The sequence below is a fragment of the Canis lupus genome, chromosome 20 (genome assembly GCF_003254725.2).
Source record: "Canis lupus dingo isolate Sandy chromosome 20, ASM325472v2, whole genome shotgun sequence".
Taxonomy (NCBI): domain Eukaryota; kingdom Metazoa; phylum Chordata; class Mammalia; order Carnivora; family Canidae; genus Canis; species Canis lupus.
This window is the reverse complement of record NC_064262.1, coordinates 18814136-18834972: the sequence shown is the minus strand read 5'-3', so window position 1 is coordinate 18834972 and position 20837 is coordinate 18814136. Positions and strand designations below refer to the sequence as shown.

Genomic DNA, 20837 nt, shown 5'->3' with positions numbered 1-20837 from the left:
AACTATCCTGACTCTTGAGCTTGGCCTGCACATCCTTGAACAATCCCCTTGTACACCTGACATCAGACAAACCCAGAAGAGAGACCACCACTCTCACGGCAATAACTGCATGCTGCAAGCCAGAAGGGACATGAGCAAGCCTCCAGGCCGACACAATTTTACCCTGGTAACCAACGTGAACATCGACACAATTTGCACAACAGGGGTTGCTCATCTGGTTCTAACTAACATACAACTCTCCGATGGCTTTCACACAAAGCTATAACTGAAGCATACTAAACCGATGCAAGGCCGCAGGAAGACAGCCAAATTGTGAACATGCCACTCATAATCTGGCTTCTCTATATTTAATATAAACAAAAACTTAACACCAAGGCAATCAGCGCTCTATATAGTCCCACACAATGGGAGAGTTCTCCTGTCCAACCATCCACCAGCTTAGGCTTCCCTCCCCGACCAAACATCTTGCACTGAACCAGACGAAGATGGGATGGCATTCAGCCTATTAAAAGACACTGGCCAGCGTTCACATACCTCAATAATCCTGTCATGAATTTGCAGGCCTCCGTCCTTGGCTGCGGGCCCACTGTCAACTATTTTGGATACAAAGATTCCTTCAGTGGACGATCCATCTTGGTTGTCCTTTGGGTTAAAAAAACACACATATGAATGCTAGGCATTAACTTGGTCATGAAAATAAAGCTTACACTCTTAGGCAGTAATGGACTCTTGCTCATATCAAAGTGGCAATGGGGTGAAAGCCCATCTGTTACCCCTAATTTCTGTTTTAACCTAAAATTAACATATACACATGGTAAAATACTTCATATCATACAAAAGGTATAAAGTAAGTCCCTGCTATCTCCTACCCATTGCCCTTTTTTCCACTATATACCATCTATTTGTAGTTTACATATCCTTTCCAAAACATTTTTTCATGTATTACTTTCCTAAACATTTATCTGTTCCTTTTTCATGCACATGGAAGCTATATGTGTGCAGGGGGTATGCTCTCCACACTCTGTGCATCTTGCCTCTTCTACTTAAGTTTACAAATCTTGGACTCTGTCTGCTTTACTCCCTTAGGAGGATGAACAGTTTCCCAATATCAGGATAATTAGCACTGTTTCCAACTGTTGCTCTCGGAGACAATGACATTTCTAAGACCTTCCTACCTGTACTACAAAATGTCTTTTGCATTATGTATCTGGGGAAAATCCCTAGCAATGGAACTGACGGGTCCAAAGATATGTAGATTTGATGGATATTGCCAAATTATGCACTGATAGCTCATTAGGGTCTTTTCCCATATCCTCACCAGCTTAGGGTACTATTAAAACTTTTAAATATCCAATAATCTGATTGTGAAAATAGGTGTTTTATGTGTGCTCAGATTTACATCAGAAAAGCTCACCACCACCACCCCAAGCCTAATAAATTCTCATCTCCAATCGCAAATCCCTTTAGATCTTTCAAAGTCTGGACTGAAACTTTCTGAGAAAGGCGATGGCTTGCTGCTCAAACTCCTTCCATTATTTTAAATCAAAAAGTTTCAATAAGCTCATAAAAAAACCCTCACAGCTTGTTCATGAACTTCTTTCCAAACAGCACTGGGATGAATTCTCTCCAAGTCTGTGGATTAAATTTCTAGTGATTAACAGACGGATTTTTTTTTTTTTAACAGACGGATTTTTAAGTTAAATGGCACAGTATGTATTGTTCCCAAACAAAAGCATTTGAAAAGTAATTTCAGGATCTTCCAGAAAAACTTCGAATCATGGTAAATTCTTTATCATAATGCCATAAGATCTATTTTAATAATAATTTCTGTAAAAGGAATACATACAAATTCCATTTGTTAACAAGTAACTACGAAGATATAAAATTTTTCTCTTTAAACAGCAAAATAAAACAAAACCCTACCTTCTAAAGGGGAAAGCGATGATTTTAAATGTGGTTCAATCTACCCCTCCAAGTGGGAGAGCAATGGCTTAAGGGTGAGAAAAATCAACATTCCGAACCTCTTCTCTCTCCCTCCCTCCAACCTCACCCCTTCTCTCAAAGACCCACATACATACTCTATAATGTTATAAATAGGATTCAAAAGAAACCAAAATCACAACCTAAAATGAGCGGTAAGTGTTCTTCCCAACATTTATCCCCCAATGACAAAGACAGGTCTTCTAAAATGCCATCTGGATTTTATCAACACTCTCCCAAGAGAAAAGGGTCAGAGAGACTGTGGGTGCTGTACTAGATCAGCTATCCTCAAAAGGCAGTCCTGCTCAGCATCACGGCACCCTGCACCAGCACACCACACACTAACCCTTCACTGTCTGAATTTCTCCCTGCCTCTTTCTCTCTCACAGCTGCCTTATGAATGCATTAATCCCATTCGTGTATCTCCCTATGCAGATCTCAAATGTAAGTACACAGCTGTGCAACAGGTTCTATTTACTGAGAACATACTAGGTAGGTAGTGAGTACTCTATGTCCTGTTTGATCCTCACAATAACCACAAATGTTAAATACTATACTATTATCCATTTCATAGGTGAAAAATCTGAGACAGAGAGGTTAAGTAACTTTCCCAAGGTCACACAGCTAAAAAGTAGCATAGGTCTGTTTAAACTGTGGACAGTTCAAGTCCCTTACAGGCTCCAAGTGCAGTACTGCCTCCCACAGAGAAAAATCTCAAAAATATAAATGAATTCACAAGTTCCACATTCCAGGCTATGGAGGATCCCACTGGACAAACCTGAAGAGCCTCAATGGATCGCAAAGGATTTACAGACAACCTTGAATTCTATAAGAGGTGATGTCAATATATCCAATGAAAAGATATTTGCATTTCTTGGCTGGAGAGGAAGAGGGAGATGGGGGAGGGGATTTGGGCTTTGATTTGTTTTGCAGAATACTATATTGTGCACAATATTTTTAGGAGAGTAAGTAAGTTCAAGCAAAAAACAGAGGCACAGGCAAAAGCAAACAGTACAATTCAGGTTAAATTAAGACAGTGGTAGGAGATGGAAACAGAATGCAAAAAAAAAAAAAAAAATACAGAAAGCACAAAAATCAAAGAAAGCCAAATCGATTCCATCCTGGATAGCTGGATGTGTCTCTTAAAAGACATCTTTCTGTTCTTAGTTTGTTTGGCTCCTCTCCTAATACATTTTAAGTCAGAGCTATTTATCAAGGTGAACTAACATGGCTTGGGATTTGTTTTGTTTTCCTGGCTTGAGAAAAGGAAAAATAAAAGGGATTGTTTTCATCCCAGGGGTACCTGACAATGAAGTATACTTGCCAAAGGCTGAAGCGAAAGGTTTGCTACACCAGACTGGATGCTGTTTCTTTAGGGATGTAAGAATTAATGAATGAATGATGTGATTTTGCTAAGAGCAGTGCATCATGCAATGAAAAGCCTTATGTCAGCGACTCCGGGCTGGGCTTATGTCACAACCCAACCAAGCTTCTAACACCAGAATTCCTTGGGAAACACACACGTCATGTGTACAGCATTCTACTTCCAGTACTAACAATGAGTGTGCATTGTTGCTCATCGTGGCTTTTTAGCATGTTCTCAATGACCTGCCAGATTTCCAGGCAACAGTTCAGAATACATTTAGGGTTCATTATGCGATCTCTGCTAATCAGGACAAGTTAAAAAAAAAAAAACAAAAAAACACTATTGCAACCACATGCATATGGAATTAAACTTTCCTCCAGGGGACATGCATGTAGTTCTTGCAAAAAGACCACATGAACTGAGAACACTTATGAACGCTATGAAATTCACTCTGGCTTATACTTCAATCAGTTTTTTAAAAGAGAAAGAAAATAACCTAAAACATGTACTTTGATAAACAAAAGAAAGATATTCATATTCCTATGAAGCTAGGAGTGTCCTTTCATTCCCGGGGAGGGAGAGAAAACACAAAGCTCTCCACCACCGCCAAGACATAGGAATATCTCTCCATTTCAAGCATTTTTCAAACATTGGGCTCCTTTTTCCTATACACACTCTGGTAAAGCAGAGAGGGGATCTTCCTGGTTTGGGTTCTTTCGGTTGTGCAAGTTTCTGAAACATCTAACAGTGAAGAGCATCTTAGTTTGTTGAAGTCATTTCTTAAAACTGGTAACAGTGGATGGGGAGAGGGGTACTGATCATTACGAAGCCAAACCAAGACAGCCTCTGTCACTTGTGCAAAACAGCATGGCAAACCACATTCTAAAACATGTTCTGGAAGGTAAGCTGGGGAACATGGACCTGTGCCAGTCCTGTTGTTTCCTGGGACCAACTACCTTGACATCTGAGTCCCAGTCTACTCCTTCTTCCCTTCCCTTTGCTGGAGTGGGTGGACCCCCAGCAGCCAGGACTCAAGCAGAACAGCACCATGACATGCTGCCTGGTTGCTCAGTCAACTGGCAAACGAGAAAAGAAAAAAGGTACCAATGAGACATAAATTCTACAGTCTCTTAAGAATTTCAACCAGACGAGACAAACCACCGTGTGTACCCATCCCTGGAGCTCAGCAAAGTGGGGGTGTTCCCCATGCCCTTCCCTCTCAGAGTTTAATCTGTCTGAAGGGTTCTTTTCTGCAGGTAAGTTTTAGAGGGCAGATAATGCATCAGTCCATTATTTAATGACTGTGTATTGCCAATAACTAAGCTGTCATTTCTTATAATAAGGCATATATGTTTTTGAAGCCATGACTTTGGCCAAGAGCAAACGGAACTCAGCTCTAATCCTCATGCTACCTCCCTCATCTTCTCCCAATCTCTTTCTGACTACTTCCTGCCCACCCCTTGACTGTAGCAATGCTGTATTCTTTGCAGCTCCCCCCAAGTGCCAACTCCAGCGCTGTTCCACGCTTTGCATGGGCTTCCCTGGGCTTACTCACTTTCTTCTAGCTCAGTGGTCTCCCAAGGCAGATACATGTGATGCAGTGCAGCGGAACGATGAAAGAACACAAGAGAAATTGTCTTCATACTCCCATTTTAATTTCATCATTTAAAATGCTCCTTTTTACATGTAACTTTTATAAGACACGTAGTATTAGTTCAGCAGCAAATGTATAATTTAAAGCTAACTAAACAAGCTCAATTTTTTACAGTTAAGAGTGCTTAATGGAACAGATCATATATGGGCCTCTGATCTAGCAAACTCCTACCCATCCTTCAGAATTCAGCTCAAATGGCCCTGCCCTAGGACACCTCCCCCCCAAGAGTGAGCCAGACCCAGCCACAGAGTTTAGCCATGTCTGGATGCCTGACATCTTCTCATACCTTAGGATTCAGCTTAGTATCTCCTCCTCTTTTTCCTGATCACCCTGGGCCAGTGATGTGCCTTGCTACCTGGTACCTCATTTGCCATCCTCCCATTTTTTTCCTACAGCACAAGTCCCCCCAGTCTGTTAGATTTACTTGTTTCTTGCCTGATATCCCCATCGGGACATAAACTCAGTGACCACAGGCCAGTCTTCTTGGCCTCCACAGCATCTCCCAGCTCCTACCAAACAGCTCCTTCCTATTCCATACTTATCTGTTGAGTGAGTGAATCTGATTTTCTCTTCCTTTCCTTAGACTATTATTTCCCTTTTAAGGTAACAAACGAGAAACTGATCAGTAGAAGACACATGAGCAAGAGACCATGCCCATTCAAATAAGCCTGCATGAGAGGTGTGATCCTGCAACACACCCTTTGCCACATCCCATCCCCAGAGCCCTTTCAGCAGACATTCTCCTCCCTGTTAAACAGATTGGTCTGAACTGGGTCCTTTCTTCCTGGAGGAGGAGCTAACAATGAATGGGGTGAACAAAGAGCTGCAGTGGGAGAAAAAGCAAAAGGACACAACGGCCCCCAAATTAGGGAATCATCCCTAACCAAGAGCTGACAGGGCGGAGCACCAGATCAGACTTCCAGTCTCAGAGCCCACGCTCCAGCTCAGTTATTCAATTCCACCCGCACACATCCCTCCCAACTCTCTTCAGCTCAGCTGCCACACCACCAGACATGCCCCCCAAAACCTAACAGTTTAGATAAGCTGTGGTGTTACGAGGACAATGCTATTTTAGGAGACCACAACTAACTTAAGATCCCTGAGGGTGAAGATGTCAGATAAACAACGAACTCTAATTACAGAGAGCAGAATGAGGTGAGCAAGGTTTCCTACCCCTCACCCACCCCCCAACCTTGACCCCTCTCCCCACTGAAGCAGGGAAGGGAAAAACACATCTTAGTAATTAACATACCACACAAGGCCAGCCGCCAATAATATTGAATCCCAGGGAGCCAGAGTCCCGATGTAGCACAAGAGTCAGACTTTTGGTTTCTTCACCCTGGAGGGAACAAATAAGTTCGAAATTTTAGTTACCAATAGGGAAGAGCCGGTAGCAATTTTTTTTTTCAATCTTAGCGGGCCCCAGGACTCTTAGGTCATCATTCCAACCCCTCCGTCTCTTGGGCAGTTTAAGCAAGGAAACTTTGAGGGCCCAAGCTGATGTGTCCTGGGCAGAGGAGGTTACAGGCACTTCTAGACTCCCACCTAACCGTGCGGGGCCCGTGGAAGGACAGCGATGTCCAGACGTGCCGAATGAACGGACACTGTCCATCGATGACTCCTTGGTGTGCAAACGCATCCTCCCCAGGCCGGCCCGCTGCACGCCGGCTGTCTAGACAGCCTTTCTGTCTGTTCCTCAACCATTCTCAACAGCAGCATTCATGTTTTGTCATGAGAGGTTCAAGCAGCGATGTGCTCGGAAGTCTGAACGCACGTGAGGCCTGTCAAGAGTCATCTGTGTTTGGGAGGCTTGAGGGGGAAGCAGCCCGTGAAAAGTCAGACGCAAACGTGAAGGGAAACAGAAAGATCGTGCATCTCACTGAAAGGGGAGCGGGGGCCCTTGCACAACGTGATCACTGTCCCGTCCACAGGAGATGCCGGGCTGTTTAACAGAAAACACTCTGTTCAAAGGAGGCTGGTCAATGTGAACCCCTTCAAATCAAACCAGCAGAAGTCACTGAGGCAGGTCTCACTCCAGCCATGCTCGACTCCCAGAAGGGACAGCGGTGCCACGGTACCTTAACTAACACCCTCAAGTAACAGACAAATAAAAATAGACTTAACCTTATGTGGACAGTGTCACTAAGCTGTGACATAAACACTAAGCTCACTGAGACACTTGTGTGACGTTTCCAGTTATTTGAACGATGTACAAAACTTCACAGGTACGGACTGCAGACCCTCGCAAATGCTCTGCTCACGGTTTCTGTTTAAACATAGTATTTAAAGGCTGCAGTTTCTAAAAATATGAAATACTCCATTCTAAGTTTTTTTTTTAAGATGTATTTATTTATTTATGATAGACATAGAGAGAGAGTGAGAGAGAGAGAGGTAGAGACACAGGCAGAGGGAGAAGCAGGCTCCATGCAGGGAGCCCGACGTGGGACTCGATCCCGGGACTCCAGGATCACGCCCTGGGCCAAAGGCAGGCGCCAAACCGCTGAGCCACCCAGGGATCCCCCTCCATTCTAAGTTTTTAAAAGACAACAACAACACTAACAGCTCATCACAAAATAGATTTTATTCTGATGTTTACTGCTTCCTGATCAAACCTTTGCCTATTTTTTCTGTGGAAATAAATAACAACATTTGAAGGGTGGGAATGTAAGCATCTGACCCAGGCACACAGGCAAGGGAGATCACTCTTTCTGACAGGCAGTGCCAATGGCTTTTCTAAAGCTCCATTTATTGCTACAGTTGTCAATGAAAAACTAGTTCCATATCTGGGCAGCAGAACTGTGCCCAACAGAAGCAAAAGAAAAATAATAATACATGTATATATGATTAACGGGCCTCAATATGTAAAATTATCTCCATGCTTAATGGGACATACCATATATGGGCCTCTGATCTAGCAAACTCCTACTCATCCTTCAGAATTCAGCTCACAACTGTTTCTAATGACTAGTTAGCTAGCATACAGAATTAAAAAGGTTAGAATTTTTTAAAATTTCCAAAATGTTATGTAAGCCTAAGCATCAATTTTCCAAACCCTGTGAAAAGAAAAATGACAATTTTTCATTTAGAAAAAGACAGTATTTTTTTTTAATTTTTTAATTTATTTATGATAGTCACACAGAGAGAGAGAGAGAGAGAGAGGCAGAGACACAGGCAGAGGGAGAAGCAGGCTCCATGCACCAGGAGCTCGACGTGGGATTCGATCCCGGGTCTCCAGGATCGCGCCCTGGGCCAAAGGCAGGCGCTAAACCACTGCGCCACCCAGGGATCCCAAAAAGACAGTATTTGATGAAAGAACTAAGTGTCCTCTAAGAATAATGCAACAAAATATTCATTTCCACAGGCTCACCTACTTGCAATATATAGAGTATTTTAATACAAAAGATAAACAAGTCTCTATCAAGCTACTGTATCTAACCAAAAACAGCCTCTATAATAACCATCTATTGATTTTTCAAAAAATATTTCCAATCCACAGCATCACCATCCAGAGCATCTGTCTGTCAAGGGTACGGATATAATTAATTTGATCTATACAAGTTAACAAGGAACAACTATCACTGCTGTAACGGAATAGATACTCAGGATCAACCTGATAGTTCTGAAATGTAAATGTGATGATTCACAAACTGAAACAGTTTATATCTCTCTGCCTTGGGAAAGGAAAATCTTGGTAAGCCCATTTCTTGCAGAAGGGGTGAAAAAGTTAGAAATACACTGGAATTTGAGTGAGTTATCACACACATCCTACATTTCTGGTTTTGGTAATTAATAATAGAAACTGCACAGTTACATGGTAATCCAAGGCAGATGGCTCCAGTCTACAATCTCAAATGATGGACAGAAGAGAACACACAATCGAATTTTTTAAGACTAGTTTTAAATCTTGTTTGATAACCACTTATTCTTTCTAAAAGTGAAAGAAAAACAAAGAAATCTTATTACACTGCATTAACAATGATAGCAGCTCACATTTATTGGCTGCTTACTATGTGCCAGAAATTAAACATTTAGCCACTTTAATAAATCCCACCAATCTCATCGACTGGCACTATTACTAGTCTCATGATACCAGTGAAAGAGCTAGCTAGTAAGAGTTCAAGATGGTATTTGCTCTCTGATTCTAGACCCCAATTATTCTTCTACACTATTCTCTTTTCATGTGGAATGTAGAAAAGAATGTCACGTAGCTCAGCAATATCTGAGGTCCCTCTCAATATGGTTCAGTTGCTGGAGTTCCAAAAAGTTCTATAAAGGAACTCATGATAGGAAGTCTTACCCAGGAAACCAATGTCAGAACAAAACTCCACCTGTTCACGAAACTATTTCTCTCCCGAAAACCCAACCTGAGATGCCCAGACACCTAAGTCTGTACCCAGCCTCAGAGATCTCTCTCTAGGGAGAAGTGAGACAATGCCTGAGACACACCACTCCTCAGCCAAACGGCAATTTGCAAAGAATGTTCTGGAATAATCAGGCTGACCATTTACACTTCCTTGCCTGTCACAATCATCAGGGAGAAAAAGAGGTGTTTTCAGTTGTACAAGCATCTTGATATAGTCTGCTGTTTAGGAGGGTTACAACAGGCTTTAGGTACCACTGGTTATTTTAGGACTGATTGATAGTAGTGAGCCAACACACCAAAGATTCACCACAAGAGGCTGGGCACAGAAGAGAAAAGCTCCGTCGGGGCGGAATTCCTCTCATTTCTCCATTTAACTACCAAAGGTAATTTTTTCTCAGACACCATGAACTTGATTCTGGCTTTTCCTTTCCATTCTTCCCTCCTCAAAACAACCTTAACTACTCTAATTTCTAATTCTTCAGAAAAAAAGCATGAATAGAGAATTTAAACACCAGACCTTGCACCACACATTTACATGTTAACATTAATTCCTGCTTAATCGTTTAACCTATTCCTGAGTTGAAAATGCATCAGGATAAAGGGCATTTAAATCATTCTTGTTCAATTATACTTCACCAATTAAAGAGACATATAAATGGCACAAGGGCAAAGGCTCCCATCAATGCTGCTTTGCTGACTTTTCATAGAGATAATGTTAACAAGCAGCTCTTTCATCCACAGGAAAATTTAACCAATATTGATCTGTTTGGGTAGCTTATCATAACCCATGCTTTGAAATTTTCCCAATGGCCCCTTGAAGTAAAACAAAGAAGGGAAAGAGCTCCATTTCACATAAACAACTGATTAAAACATCAGCTTTTTGAAGCAGGCGTTGTATCCATGCTCTACACTGGAGAAACTGAGGCTCCAAGAAATTCGGACATTTGCTTAAGATCACACAGCTGCAAGGAGGGAGAGCCAGGAATCAAGGTCCACGGGACATCAAGGTCCATGGGATGCCAATGTCCACAGGACGCCAACGTCCATACTCTTTGTACTCTGCGGGTAAATTCTGGCACTATATCCTAAAATCCCTTTGCCTCACAAGACTGAGCCTTCACATTAAAATGTCATGAAGGATTAGACATCTAATTAGTTTTGTAATTAGAGTTTCAAGCAAGGTTTCTTTGGACTATGTAATAATAGTGACGAAGATTGTCTATTATACCATGAAGGGTATCATAAGAGTATTATGCCCCCGACTGGAACGAGGTAATGGTTAAGATCTTGGACTCCAGAGTCAGAACCTGAGTTCAGTTTCCTCATCCACAGAATGGGGATAATAATAGTTTCTTCTCACATTACAGGGTTATTACAAAGCATGAATGAGATAGACAATCGCTAACAAGTGCCTCAGCACAGTGCTTGGCCAACAGAAGTGCTCAAGATACAGACAGGGCATAGTGTGTGATGGATACTACTGCTGTTCAGCAAAGAGGCCATGGCACTCTTTAACCACATAAATTACTCTGCCACAAAATCCAAGCAATAAAAAATGTCTAATCCCAAATTAACTTAGTCTGTCTGAGGCAAGTTTGGGAGAGCTGGGGCCTGAAGTTAAGCAAAATAGGATAATTATATACCCATTACACCATCTGGCCATCTGATGGGGGTTCCTTCCATGTACATGTATTTTTTTTTTTTCCCCAAGTCTGGAGGAAGAGTGCCACACTCTAGGAGGGATGGCTAAGTGCCAGTAGACAGTTTTTATTCCAGAGATGGGAGCAGGAAACAAGTAAAGAAGACAGTGGGAAGCAGCTCAGCCTGGACCTTCAGTGGAGCAGAGCTAGGACAGGCAAATGATACTGACCTGGTGGGATATAGGGATGAGGAGGGGAAATCAGACAGAGGATATATCCAGGTCTGAGGAAGGTGGCCAAGGGCATGAAAAGGATGAGGGAACAGGTGTTGGCCCACAACAGCATAGGAGTAGCAGTAAGTCCAAGAACCTGTGGACTTGGAGAGGGACAGCGAAGCTAGAAGCAGCTGGGAAGATGGGGAGCTAGGGGTATTTGGGGTTTGCTGAGGCACTCGGACTGCTCCATGTCCTACCAGATTAGTGAGGCTTGATGGGCTGGGAAGAAATGGTAAAGAGTAAGATGACAATCAACAACAACAACAAAAATGAAGGTGAGCTGGCACCTCCTTGGCAGCTTTCCCTAGAGCTGCTCTTATTCTATTGCTCTTCCCCAAAGGCATGTGTCTCTTCCCTTCAGGAGACAGAGACCCCTCACCAAAAGCTGGGTGGCAGATGGAAAAGGCAAACTCCAGCTGTACTCTAGAGTCCAGTGACAGCACGGTTTCGGGGCGGGGGTGGGGGGAGCTCCCAGCCTCCACCCCAAAACCCAGCTCACTAGCTGGGCCCCTAGTACACTGTAGGCCCTCCTTGGGAGGTGCTGAGGTCTTCAAGAAAGAACAGAGATATATTAGCCTTGGAGGAGATATGGGCACCATGCCCTAAATAATGGCATCAATAGTCTACAGTATTTACACCAGTAAGTCACAGGCAGAAATGGAAGCTCAATGCTCAGAAACACAATCGCTGACTGCACCAAACATACGCTTTGGTATCATATTTGAACAAGTAACTACGGGATCAAGGTTTAAATTGCCCAAAACACAATCTACTCAAATTTCAGCTCAAGGTCTCAGTGGACAAGAATCTGGGGGGAAAATAAAAACAGAAGGGAAAAAGCAAAAATCAAATCTACTTTGTCAAAGTCACCTTATATGGTGGCTGGGTTTTTTTTTTTTTTTTTTCCTGTTGTGTTTATGTCTGTGTTCTTAAGTGTCCAAGAACATGAACTGTCTTCTATAGGCAAGGTCCCTTTTCCTCTTAGATTAACTGTTACCATCCTCCTCCAAACAATCTGGCCTCAGAAGCTTGGAAGCATGCCATCTCCTAATCTGTGTGGTGGCCCCCAGAGCCCATCCATGCCACTGTCAATGTGGATTCTTTCTAAACGCTCCTTTCTGCCCAATGATGGGTGTTCCCCAATTACTGCTGTTGTGGGACTCACAGCCGAGAACTGGCTGGACTGGAAAGCTGCCCAGCGGGTTCTGAGAACTGTAATTGACTGACCGCTAGTCTGTGTATCTGGGGTGACATGACACCTCTCAGCCTCAGACTATGCAAAGCTCTCGGAGAGTCGCACAGCTGGGAACCAGCTCTGTCTGGTGACCAGTGACAAGAAAGCACAAGAATGTGCTGCGGTGGGGGCTGGGAGACCAGTATGCTGAGCTGGCTGCCAAAACTGCTGCACTCCAGAGATGAAGTTGTCTTCACTCCCTACACTAAAATGTTTTTGTCCTCTTTGTCATTCAAACTATGTTTCCAATGGTGAAGCACCTTGCGCCAACCTCCTCCGGAGAATTCAACCTCCGGTTCTAAAGGAGTGATGTTCTCGATATTCTCAGATGAAGACCAGCAGGGAAAACTGTTCAAGCCTCAAACTGAGGGCAGTCATGGGGTTGATGCACATGAACTGAAAATGGTTGAGACAATCAATGGAAGTATTAGTGGTATGTATTGGTCACCAAAATAAGTGCAGCGAAGACAAGAAGAGGCAAAGCACATGGAGAAACAGAAAGGGACAGAGAAATAGCTTTTCTGGAGTCATTATAGCTCCAGAATAGTATATATAAACTCATCTATAAGCCAAACAAGTTATTTTTGGAAAACAGTGTAAGAGAAGTATTCCCTTGGCCAAATATACATATTTTCCAGTCTGCAGCTATGTTTAAATAACCTGAGAAATCCCCACACACTTACTTCTCTATTCCCATGAGTTTGATTTCAAGTTTGTACCTCTAATTTTTGTCAACTCATCTCTTTCCTGGTGACCATCCACAAGCAATACTTCACACCAAGAAACAGGCAAGAACAAACCTGATTTATAGGGCTACAGCATTTTCACATTTCCACTTGATGGACTATAAGGTAGTTTCATTTAGTCTTTGAGATGTAAACCTTCCATCACTCAACCTGAAGCATTTTCCTCTGCAAATCAGAACGCAGGGCAAGGCTACCCAGCGGTAACAGTCTAAGTTCTTGCTTGCAGAAAGGCAGGTGCTCTGCCCCACTCACCTCTCCCAAGCTTAGTTAGTTCTGGTGAGACAGAAATACACCTAACAACCCCTGAGCCCTCACATTATTCACGAGCCTAATCCTCCTCCTTCCCAAGGCAGCCCAGGGCTGCTACCCTGACACAGTGCAACTGACCTGCATATTCCTCTTTCACCCACCAGAAACTCGTGAGATAGTAACCCAGAGAACTGGTCACTCACAGCAGTGCAAGGCTCCCAATGAAACTGTGACCCTCTGAGCAAAAGCCCCTTTCCGCGTCTGCATTACATCACTTCAAATTTCTAATGTTTCTTCAGCACTTCATTTAGAAAAGATCTAAAAACCTACAGGTGCCAGGCACTTAACAGATGTTCAATAAATGCTCCTTAAGTCTCACTGCGCACTTGACATAACATCATCTGGTTTAATCCTAAAGCCAACTCTATCAGCTCACATATTATTATCCCGTTTTAGAGATAAGACAATTAAATTAAAGCTTACAGGAGGTTGCAAAAGACCTCCAAGAGGCCCTCAACAATGAGATAGAGGGAACACATGAACCCTATTATCACGGACTCCAGAGTCTGAATCCTAACCACAGACTGACCACCAGCTCAATTCAGGGTACTCTGAATCCCGCCTGTTTATATAAGGCCCACATCCAACCCTGAGCCACAACCTAAAAAGACCGTATCATCTTCTGATCCATGTTCAGCAGAGACAAGGGACACCTAAAAAACAGCTTCTAGAGAAATTCTAAGGGTGACCTCTCCACCCAGGGCCCATTTCTGCATACCCACTGCCCATGAGAGAGTTCAGCCCTCCCCATTCCTGGGGGGAAGAAGCTGCTGCGAGCTCATTCACACACAGGCTGCAAGGTATCTCTATCCCTCAGGTTCCCTGTGAAAATATATACGGAATGCGTGAGAAAGATGGATGCTTGTGTCCATCTGTTAGTTATTTTCTTTACAAGACTAATCATTATGTTATACCACTTCCCTTTTTTATTGGAACAGGCTTATTAGAACACCATTAGTTCAGGGGGGACGGAAGCTAATCTGCAGCAAGAAAGCTTTACTGAACAAAGAATAGTAAGACGTGCATTGTGTTTTCAAAAACCCCAGTGGGTGTGATTGATCCCATGGGTTAAAGCTGTTCAAATTGGCCTTTGTATCCAGGAGTGCCTATCACAGTGCCTGGCAAGCTATGCATTAGGACATGAGGAGCTAAATTGCAAGAATACATTAGGAAGGATTTCATTTTCTTCCTACCATCAACCACTCTTTAAATGACTAGCATGAAAATTAGAGAAATGAGTCACTATTCCATCCAGGATACCATCTCTTTAATTCTTTTTGATATGTTTTGTTGAAATCGCTTTCATAGGATGTTCTATGTTCCATGTGTTCTATACTAGAACTTTGAAAATGGGAATTACGGCACGGGAAGAACACACTTCACCAGCATGGACCAGAAGCCATCAGACCAACTAAATAGAGCCGAAGGAAGATGCTGGGAGAAGGTGTTTAATTTTCCCAGCCTCTGTTTCTCCATCTATAATACGGAAAGTATTGGTTTATGGGTACCTACCTCATAGGATCTTTCTGAGTATGGAATAAAATGATGTACCTATACCTCCAATTAACATAGTGCTTGCATATATAATAAGAGTCCTCTGGAAACATATATAAGACTTCATAGGAAACACTGCCTCAGGGGAAAATGCTTTTCTTATTATGGTGATAGTGTATGAGCCTGGAGTCAGATGCTGGGTTCAAATCCACAATCTATCCCATTCCACTATCATCTTTCATGTAGATACTAAAATGATTTCCTTTTTCACTGGTCTTTTTGCTTCCACTTTTATTCCCCTTTATTTTTTTTTAAATATTTTCTGTGAGAGACGCAGAAAGAGGCAGAGGCAGAAGCAGGTTCCTTGCAGGAAGCCTGATGTAGGACTTGATCCCCGGACTGGGATCACGCCCTGAGCCGACGACAGATACTCAACCACTGAGCCACCCAGGCATACTGCAAATCCCAGTTTTATACTGATAATCTGTGTAATTTTTGGCCTTAACCTAGCTTTTATCTAATCTGTTTTATAATCTGCCTCTTTTACCAAAAAAGGAGATCTACCTAACGAAAAAGATGGAGAAGCTCACATATGTGCATACGTAAGGCACCCTAAGTGAATAATATTTTTTCTTTTATGCTCCTTGGTCTATAGTCTAACACATAACTGCCTTATAGATACTTATCCATCTAATAATTTTAGAGAGGCAAGCGACATTTCCCAGGGCAGAAAGGACCACTTAAAAATGTGTATCACCAGAAGTCCCAATTCAAAACTTTGTTATAATCATGTAATCCAGTGTAGCAAACATATTGTAAACCAGATCTTAATTTTTTTTTTTTTTTTGTAACACTTAAATGAAATGGATTGACAGCCCACAATTCCTTCAGCTGAGCTGGGCTGTTTTGTTAGATGCGCTATGAAATGGTTATTTGCTGAAGCTTTCCAGAAACAGAAAATATACTGAAAGGTGAACACTCTGATAGATACATTTCAAAGTGTTTGGACATCTGGAACGCCTTTTGATACAATTGTCTATTAGACTCACTTACCTCCAGGAGTTCTGAAATGGACAAAATCGTTTCTGGGATTTGGTGCTTGATACAATTTGATCTGGGTGGATCTAGCAGAACAAAAAGAAAGCCTCCCAAAAACCTGGGAACAATTTTGTTAACTTGGGGGTCACAGAAAAACTCATTCTTTTTCAATACGAGCTCACTGTTGGTTAGCAATCTGAAAAGTTGTGACGGCTGACAAGACAGCCTTTTCAATCTTGAGTTCACCCACTGAACAAACACATACTGAGAGCTTACAGTGCACATGGCAATCTAGTGCCCTGAACACAGCTCTGCAGACAGACGTGCTCCCTCCTGGAGAGACAAAATAAAGAGCCCTTGCAATTATTCAGTTACAGCTGTGATAAGTGCCACTCAGGAGGAGTACCAAAATGAACATCTCAGGGTACCAGACTTGGTCTGGGAGATCACAGAGAGCTTTGTGGAGATGGTGATGCTTGAACTGGGATGGGAAGGATGGAAAAGTTATCTAGTGATAAGCAAACCCTAAATGCTGACATAGAGGCAGAGGCAGGAGGGGAGAGTTGGCAAACTAGCAGATTACCTAGTGATTAGCTGGAAAGACTGTTGCTGGTAGAGAAAAGAGTGCCGGGATGCGGGGAGAGGTTGGGACATATTAATGGAACTGCCAGAGAGCACTAAAACTGGGAAAGAGAGAATACAGAGGTTAGGAATACAGGCACACAGATGATGACTGGTAGGATCCAGAGCATGCTGGACCTTACAGACACGCAACAGAAACTGGAAGGCAAATGCAGGGTTTGAGAAGGAAAGGTGCTATCAGATTGACATTTCTAACAGATTATTCCTGGTGCTAGGTGATAGCAGGGAAGCAAGAAGGTATGTAATGGTAGCAGCTGTGACCCAGGCAAGAGATGATGGTGGCTGAGACCAAGGCTGATTTTGTTCCCTGGGTGACAGCTGGCAGTGTCTGGAGACATCTGTGATTATCACGACTTAGGAAGTACTACTAGCATCTAGGAGGCAGAGGCCAGGGATGCTGCTAAACATCCTATAAAACAATGAGCATTGCCCCCATCCCAAAACACATACAACTAACAATTATCTAACCCAAAATGTTCATAGATGGAAGTTGGAAAACCGTGGTTTGGACCACGGTGATCATCTGATGGGGATGGAGAGCAGGGAACAGATTCAGTTAAGTGTTTTGGAGGCAAAATTAAGAGTTACTGATGGACTGGATATAGAAGTAAAAGAACAGAAGGAAATCAAGGACAGGTCTCCAGTTTTTCAACATTTCTAAGAAAAGTTCTGTTCACAACTTTCCCTTTCTCAGAAAGCCAGAGAAGTCTGCTGTGAAATGCTTTTGTTCCCAGAAATCAGGTGGGAAAAGAGGACGGCAGCAAAACTCTAACTTAAGCATACTGTCACCAAGTCGGCTGTAGCTCAGATGTGGCTTCCTATTAAAGATGCCTGTCAGGCCGTGGTTACCTACTGCATAACTGCTGGGTTTTATAACTTTACCTTGGTCTGTGCTAGGAGGATACCAAAACATGGTTGTCTATGGCTACACCTGAATCCAAACTCTCTATCCAGCTGAGCAGCTACTCAGCATGACAGGTCGACCAGCATCACCTGGGAGCTTGTGAGAAACACAGACTCTCGGGCCCCAAACCAGCTGTAATGGATCGACACCTTTATGAGCAAGCCTTGGGAATCTTGTGTTCTCCAGGTGATTCTGGTCATAGGGAGGTTTCAGAAGCACAGCCCCCAGTACCCGCTACAGAACAGGAGACACGGTGCCTAAGTAGGTACAGCACAGACAAACGCTCAATACTCAGCTAGTGTCAAAAACCTCAAAGTTAAGATAATTTAAATAATGCCAGATCATTTCATGGAACAAGGTCTGGGCCTTGAAGGGCTGGTATTGAAAATCTTTTGAGTGTTTCTTATCTACTTCAGCTTCTTACAGAGATAAACATTAGGACTTATTACCAAAAAAAAAAAAAAAGAAAGTGTTGTGCATGAGAGTTTCCAAGCAATATAAATCCTTCTGCCTTTTGGAAGAGAATAAACAGTACCCAGCAGGAGCAGAGAGTCGGCCAATGAAATAAACAAGTTCTTAAACTGCTCACAGTGGGAGAGGTTTTTCTGGCTGAGGTAGGAACAGCAAAAGCTTTCAGCAAGGGCCATGGAGGGTTAACTGCGGGGCTTTTAAGAGGTGCAAGCTTCCCCAAGGCCTCAGCCAGGGTCTGAAGCCAGGGAAAGGACCTTGTGCAGCCTGCAGGCCAGGCCATTCTTGGCTGTCCTTGAGGCTAGCATGGAGGCGCACGAAATTCCAAGAAGGGCTCCAACTCCAGAAGGGAACTTGCTCTGTAAGCTCAAAAAGCAACATCTTGTTCCTAAACTTAATACCCTTGATTATCCTACTGGTTCACCCAACACAGCCTCAAAAACATCCCCAGTTCAGATTCAAGTATCGTATTTTTCGATTCTGAGAGACGGTTTACCCAAACACTCCAGAAAGAAAACAGAAAGGCAAGAAGAAATAATAAACTAGCTTAACAATGAATGATGTCTAAACTCTGGGGTAGTGAATGGCTTATTTATAAATAAGCATCACTTAAAACTACGCAGGAAGTCCACATGACAGCATAAACAAGAGAAACTCAGGAACTCCTTTGCCCCAAACCCGGCGCCTGCTACAAGACCAAGCTTTGCCCTCTGTTTTGGTGACTCGCGGGCTCACACCAGTCTTTTGTAGCCTGTGCGGTCCTGGGTGAGCCTCCAAGTTGTAAATATTTGCCCTTCACCCAGAGCTGGCCAGCTGCTGAGACTGCAGCTGACAGGCCAGGGGGCCAGGATGAGGGGGTGGGGAGTGGGGAGACAGAAAACTTGCAGGCCTGGTGTGCTAGTAGAGAAGAGGGGGTTGGGAGAGGGCTGTGAAAGGCAAAGCAGATACAGGTCCCGGGGAGCCCCTCAGGCATATATGTTCTCCTCCACTGCAGCCATATGGAATAGGCAACCGCATAGTGGCACCAAGCCCCTCCGTGTTTGTACCAAGTGGGGCCTTTGCAATCAGGAAAACCCTGGTTCTCAGCATGCGATTTTGTGCAGCACACACCCCAGCCCCAGACAACACCTGATAATATTTGGACACATTCTTAGTTGTCACATCTTGGAAGGCAGGATGGGAGTCACCATGGTATCTACTGGGTGAAGCCAGAGACGCTGCTAAACATGTTACCATCCGGAGGACAGCCTCCTATAACAGAATGGTGGGGTGCAAAATGTCTAAGTGTCAATGTATCCCAAGGTTGGTAGCTCTGATGTAGAACCTGAATCCCCCACTCCGTTCTCTGACTGACGGAGTATGGCTTTGGACAAGTTCTAGGACTGCTCTGAGCCTGCCTCCTCCCTCTCAAAGGATTAAACAGATAATGCCTGTGCTTCTCACAGTTGCTGGCACACAATAAACACTCAAAAAAAAAAAAAAAAAGGTACTTGTGGTTACACTGAGGCAGCACAGTAATGCTTAAGACCTGGGACTGGTGGGACACTTGAGTGGCTCAGTCAGTTAAGTGTCTGCCTTGGGCTCAGGTCACCATCCTGAAGTCCTGGGATGGAGCCCCTTGTCAGGCTCCCTGCTAAGTCTGCTTCTCCCTCTCCTTCTACCCCTCCCCACTTGTGTTCTCTCGATCGCTTGCTCTCTCTCCCTCAAATAAATAAAATCTTGAGGAAAAAAAAAGACCTGGTGCTGAAGAGACCAGCACAGGAGAGCTCACTCTGGCACTGAAAAGCTGTTGTTACCCAGAACCAGGCACGACTGACCTTCCCTAGAGCTTGGTTTCTTCATCTACAAAACGAGAAGCATCACACCTGCCTCTCTTGATTAAAAAGGGAACAACTGAGAAGTACTCAACATAAGGCCTAGAGCAAAGCCTTCGCTACCGGGGGCCATTGTAATTACACCAACTACCAGCACAAGGGGATGGCTCAGGGGGAGATGTTAAAGATAACTGCAGGCAACATTTGTGGAGCATTCGCTCTCTGTCAAACACGGTGCCAGGTCTTTCAAACATTCTCTCCCTGAAGGCTGACAACCACCTATTTTACATTCAGAAAAACTGAGGCACCTGGAGGTTAAGCCACACAGCCACCTGGCTGGCTAGCAAAAAGCCTAAATCCTGAGACAGTTCCAATTCCTGAGGACTCACTCTCAGTCATTACTCTATTATGTTTGGTGGCGCCTCCTTTTTTTTTTTTTTTTTCCTTTTTTTTCTGGAATCCCCGGATGAACGCCACAGCCGGTGCCTGGCTGTGTTTTACCCCTGTGTCACATCTCTGTGGCCCCGTTTCTAACTTTAGAGAGGCTAAGCAGCTTGCTCAAGGTCAGCCAGCCAGCTAGCTAGCTGGCAGCCAAGCCCGCGTCTGAATCCAGCTCTCACTCACTCCAGGGGCCTGTCCTCTGAACTTACTCAGAACTGTGTGGTTTCGTTTACCCTTTCTGGAATTCCCAAGGATGCACGGATACAGTTCACCCCGCGTGTCAACATCTCATCCTGTGCGCCACGTGTAGAAGGGAACTTTCCGACCCTAAAAGGGGGTTATTAAGCAACTTCTCCCCCTCCTCCTCCCCGCAAGATCACGGAGCCGATGGGAGCCGCACAGCCCCTGGACACAGTTCTGACCTGGAGGCTGCACTCATTCCCGCTCTACGCCCACCGACAGTGGGCTC

The 20837-nt window shown here is 43.7% G+C and overlaps 1 protein-coding gene across 1 annotated transcript in view; it reads right to left on the bottom strand.

The window, feature by feature from the left end:
• The window catches only part of PDZRN3 (PDZ domain containing ring finger 3), a 237461-nt gene that overhangs the window by 215535 nt on the left and 1089 nt on the right, over positions 1 to 20837 (bottom strand). Inside the window, exons 2-3 of the mRNA XM_025451603.3 lie at positions 6253 to 6339; positions 535 to 642 (exon numbers count right to left, since the gene is read on the bottom strand). Of these exons, the coding sequence (XP_025307388.3) occupies positions 535 to 642; positions 6253 to 6339 (195 nt within the window). The remainder of the gene's footprint in view (positions 1 to 534; positions 643 to 6252; positions 6340 to 20837) is intronic.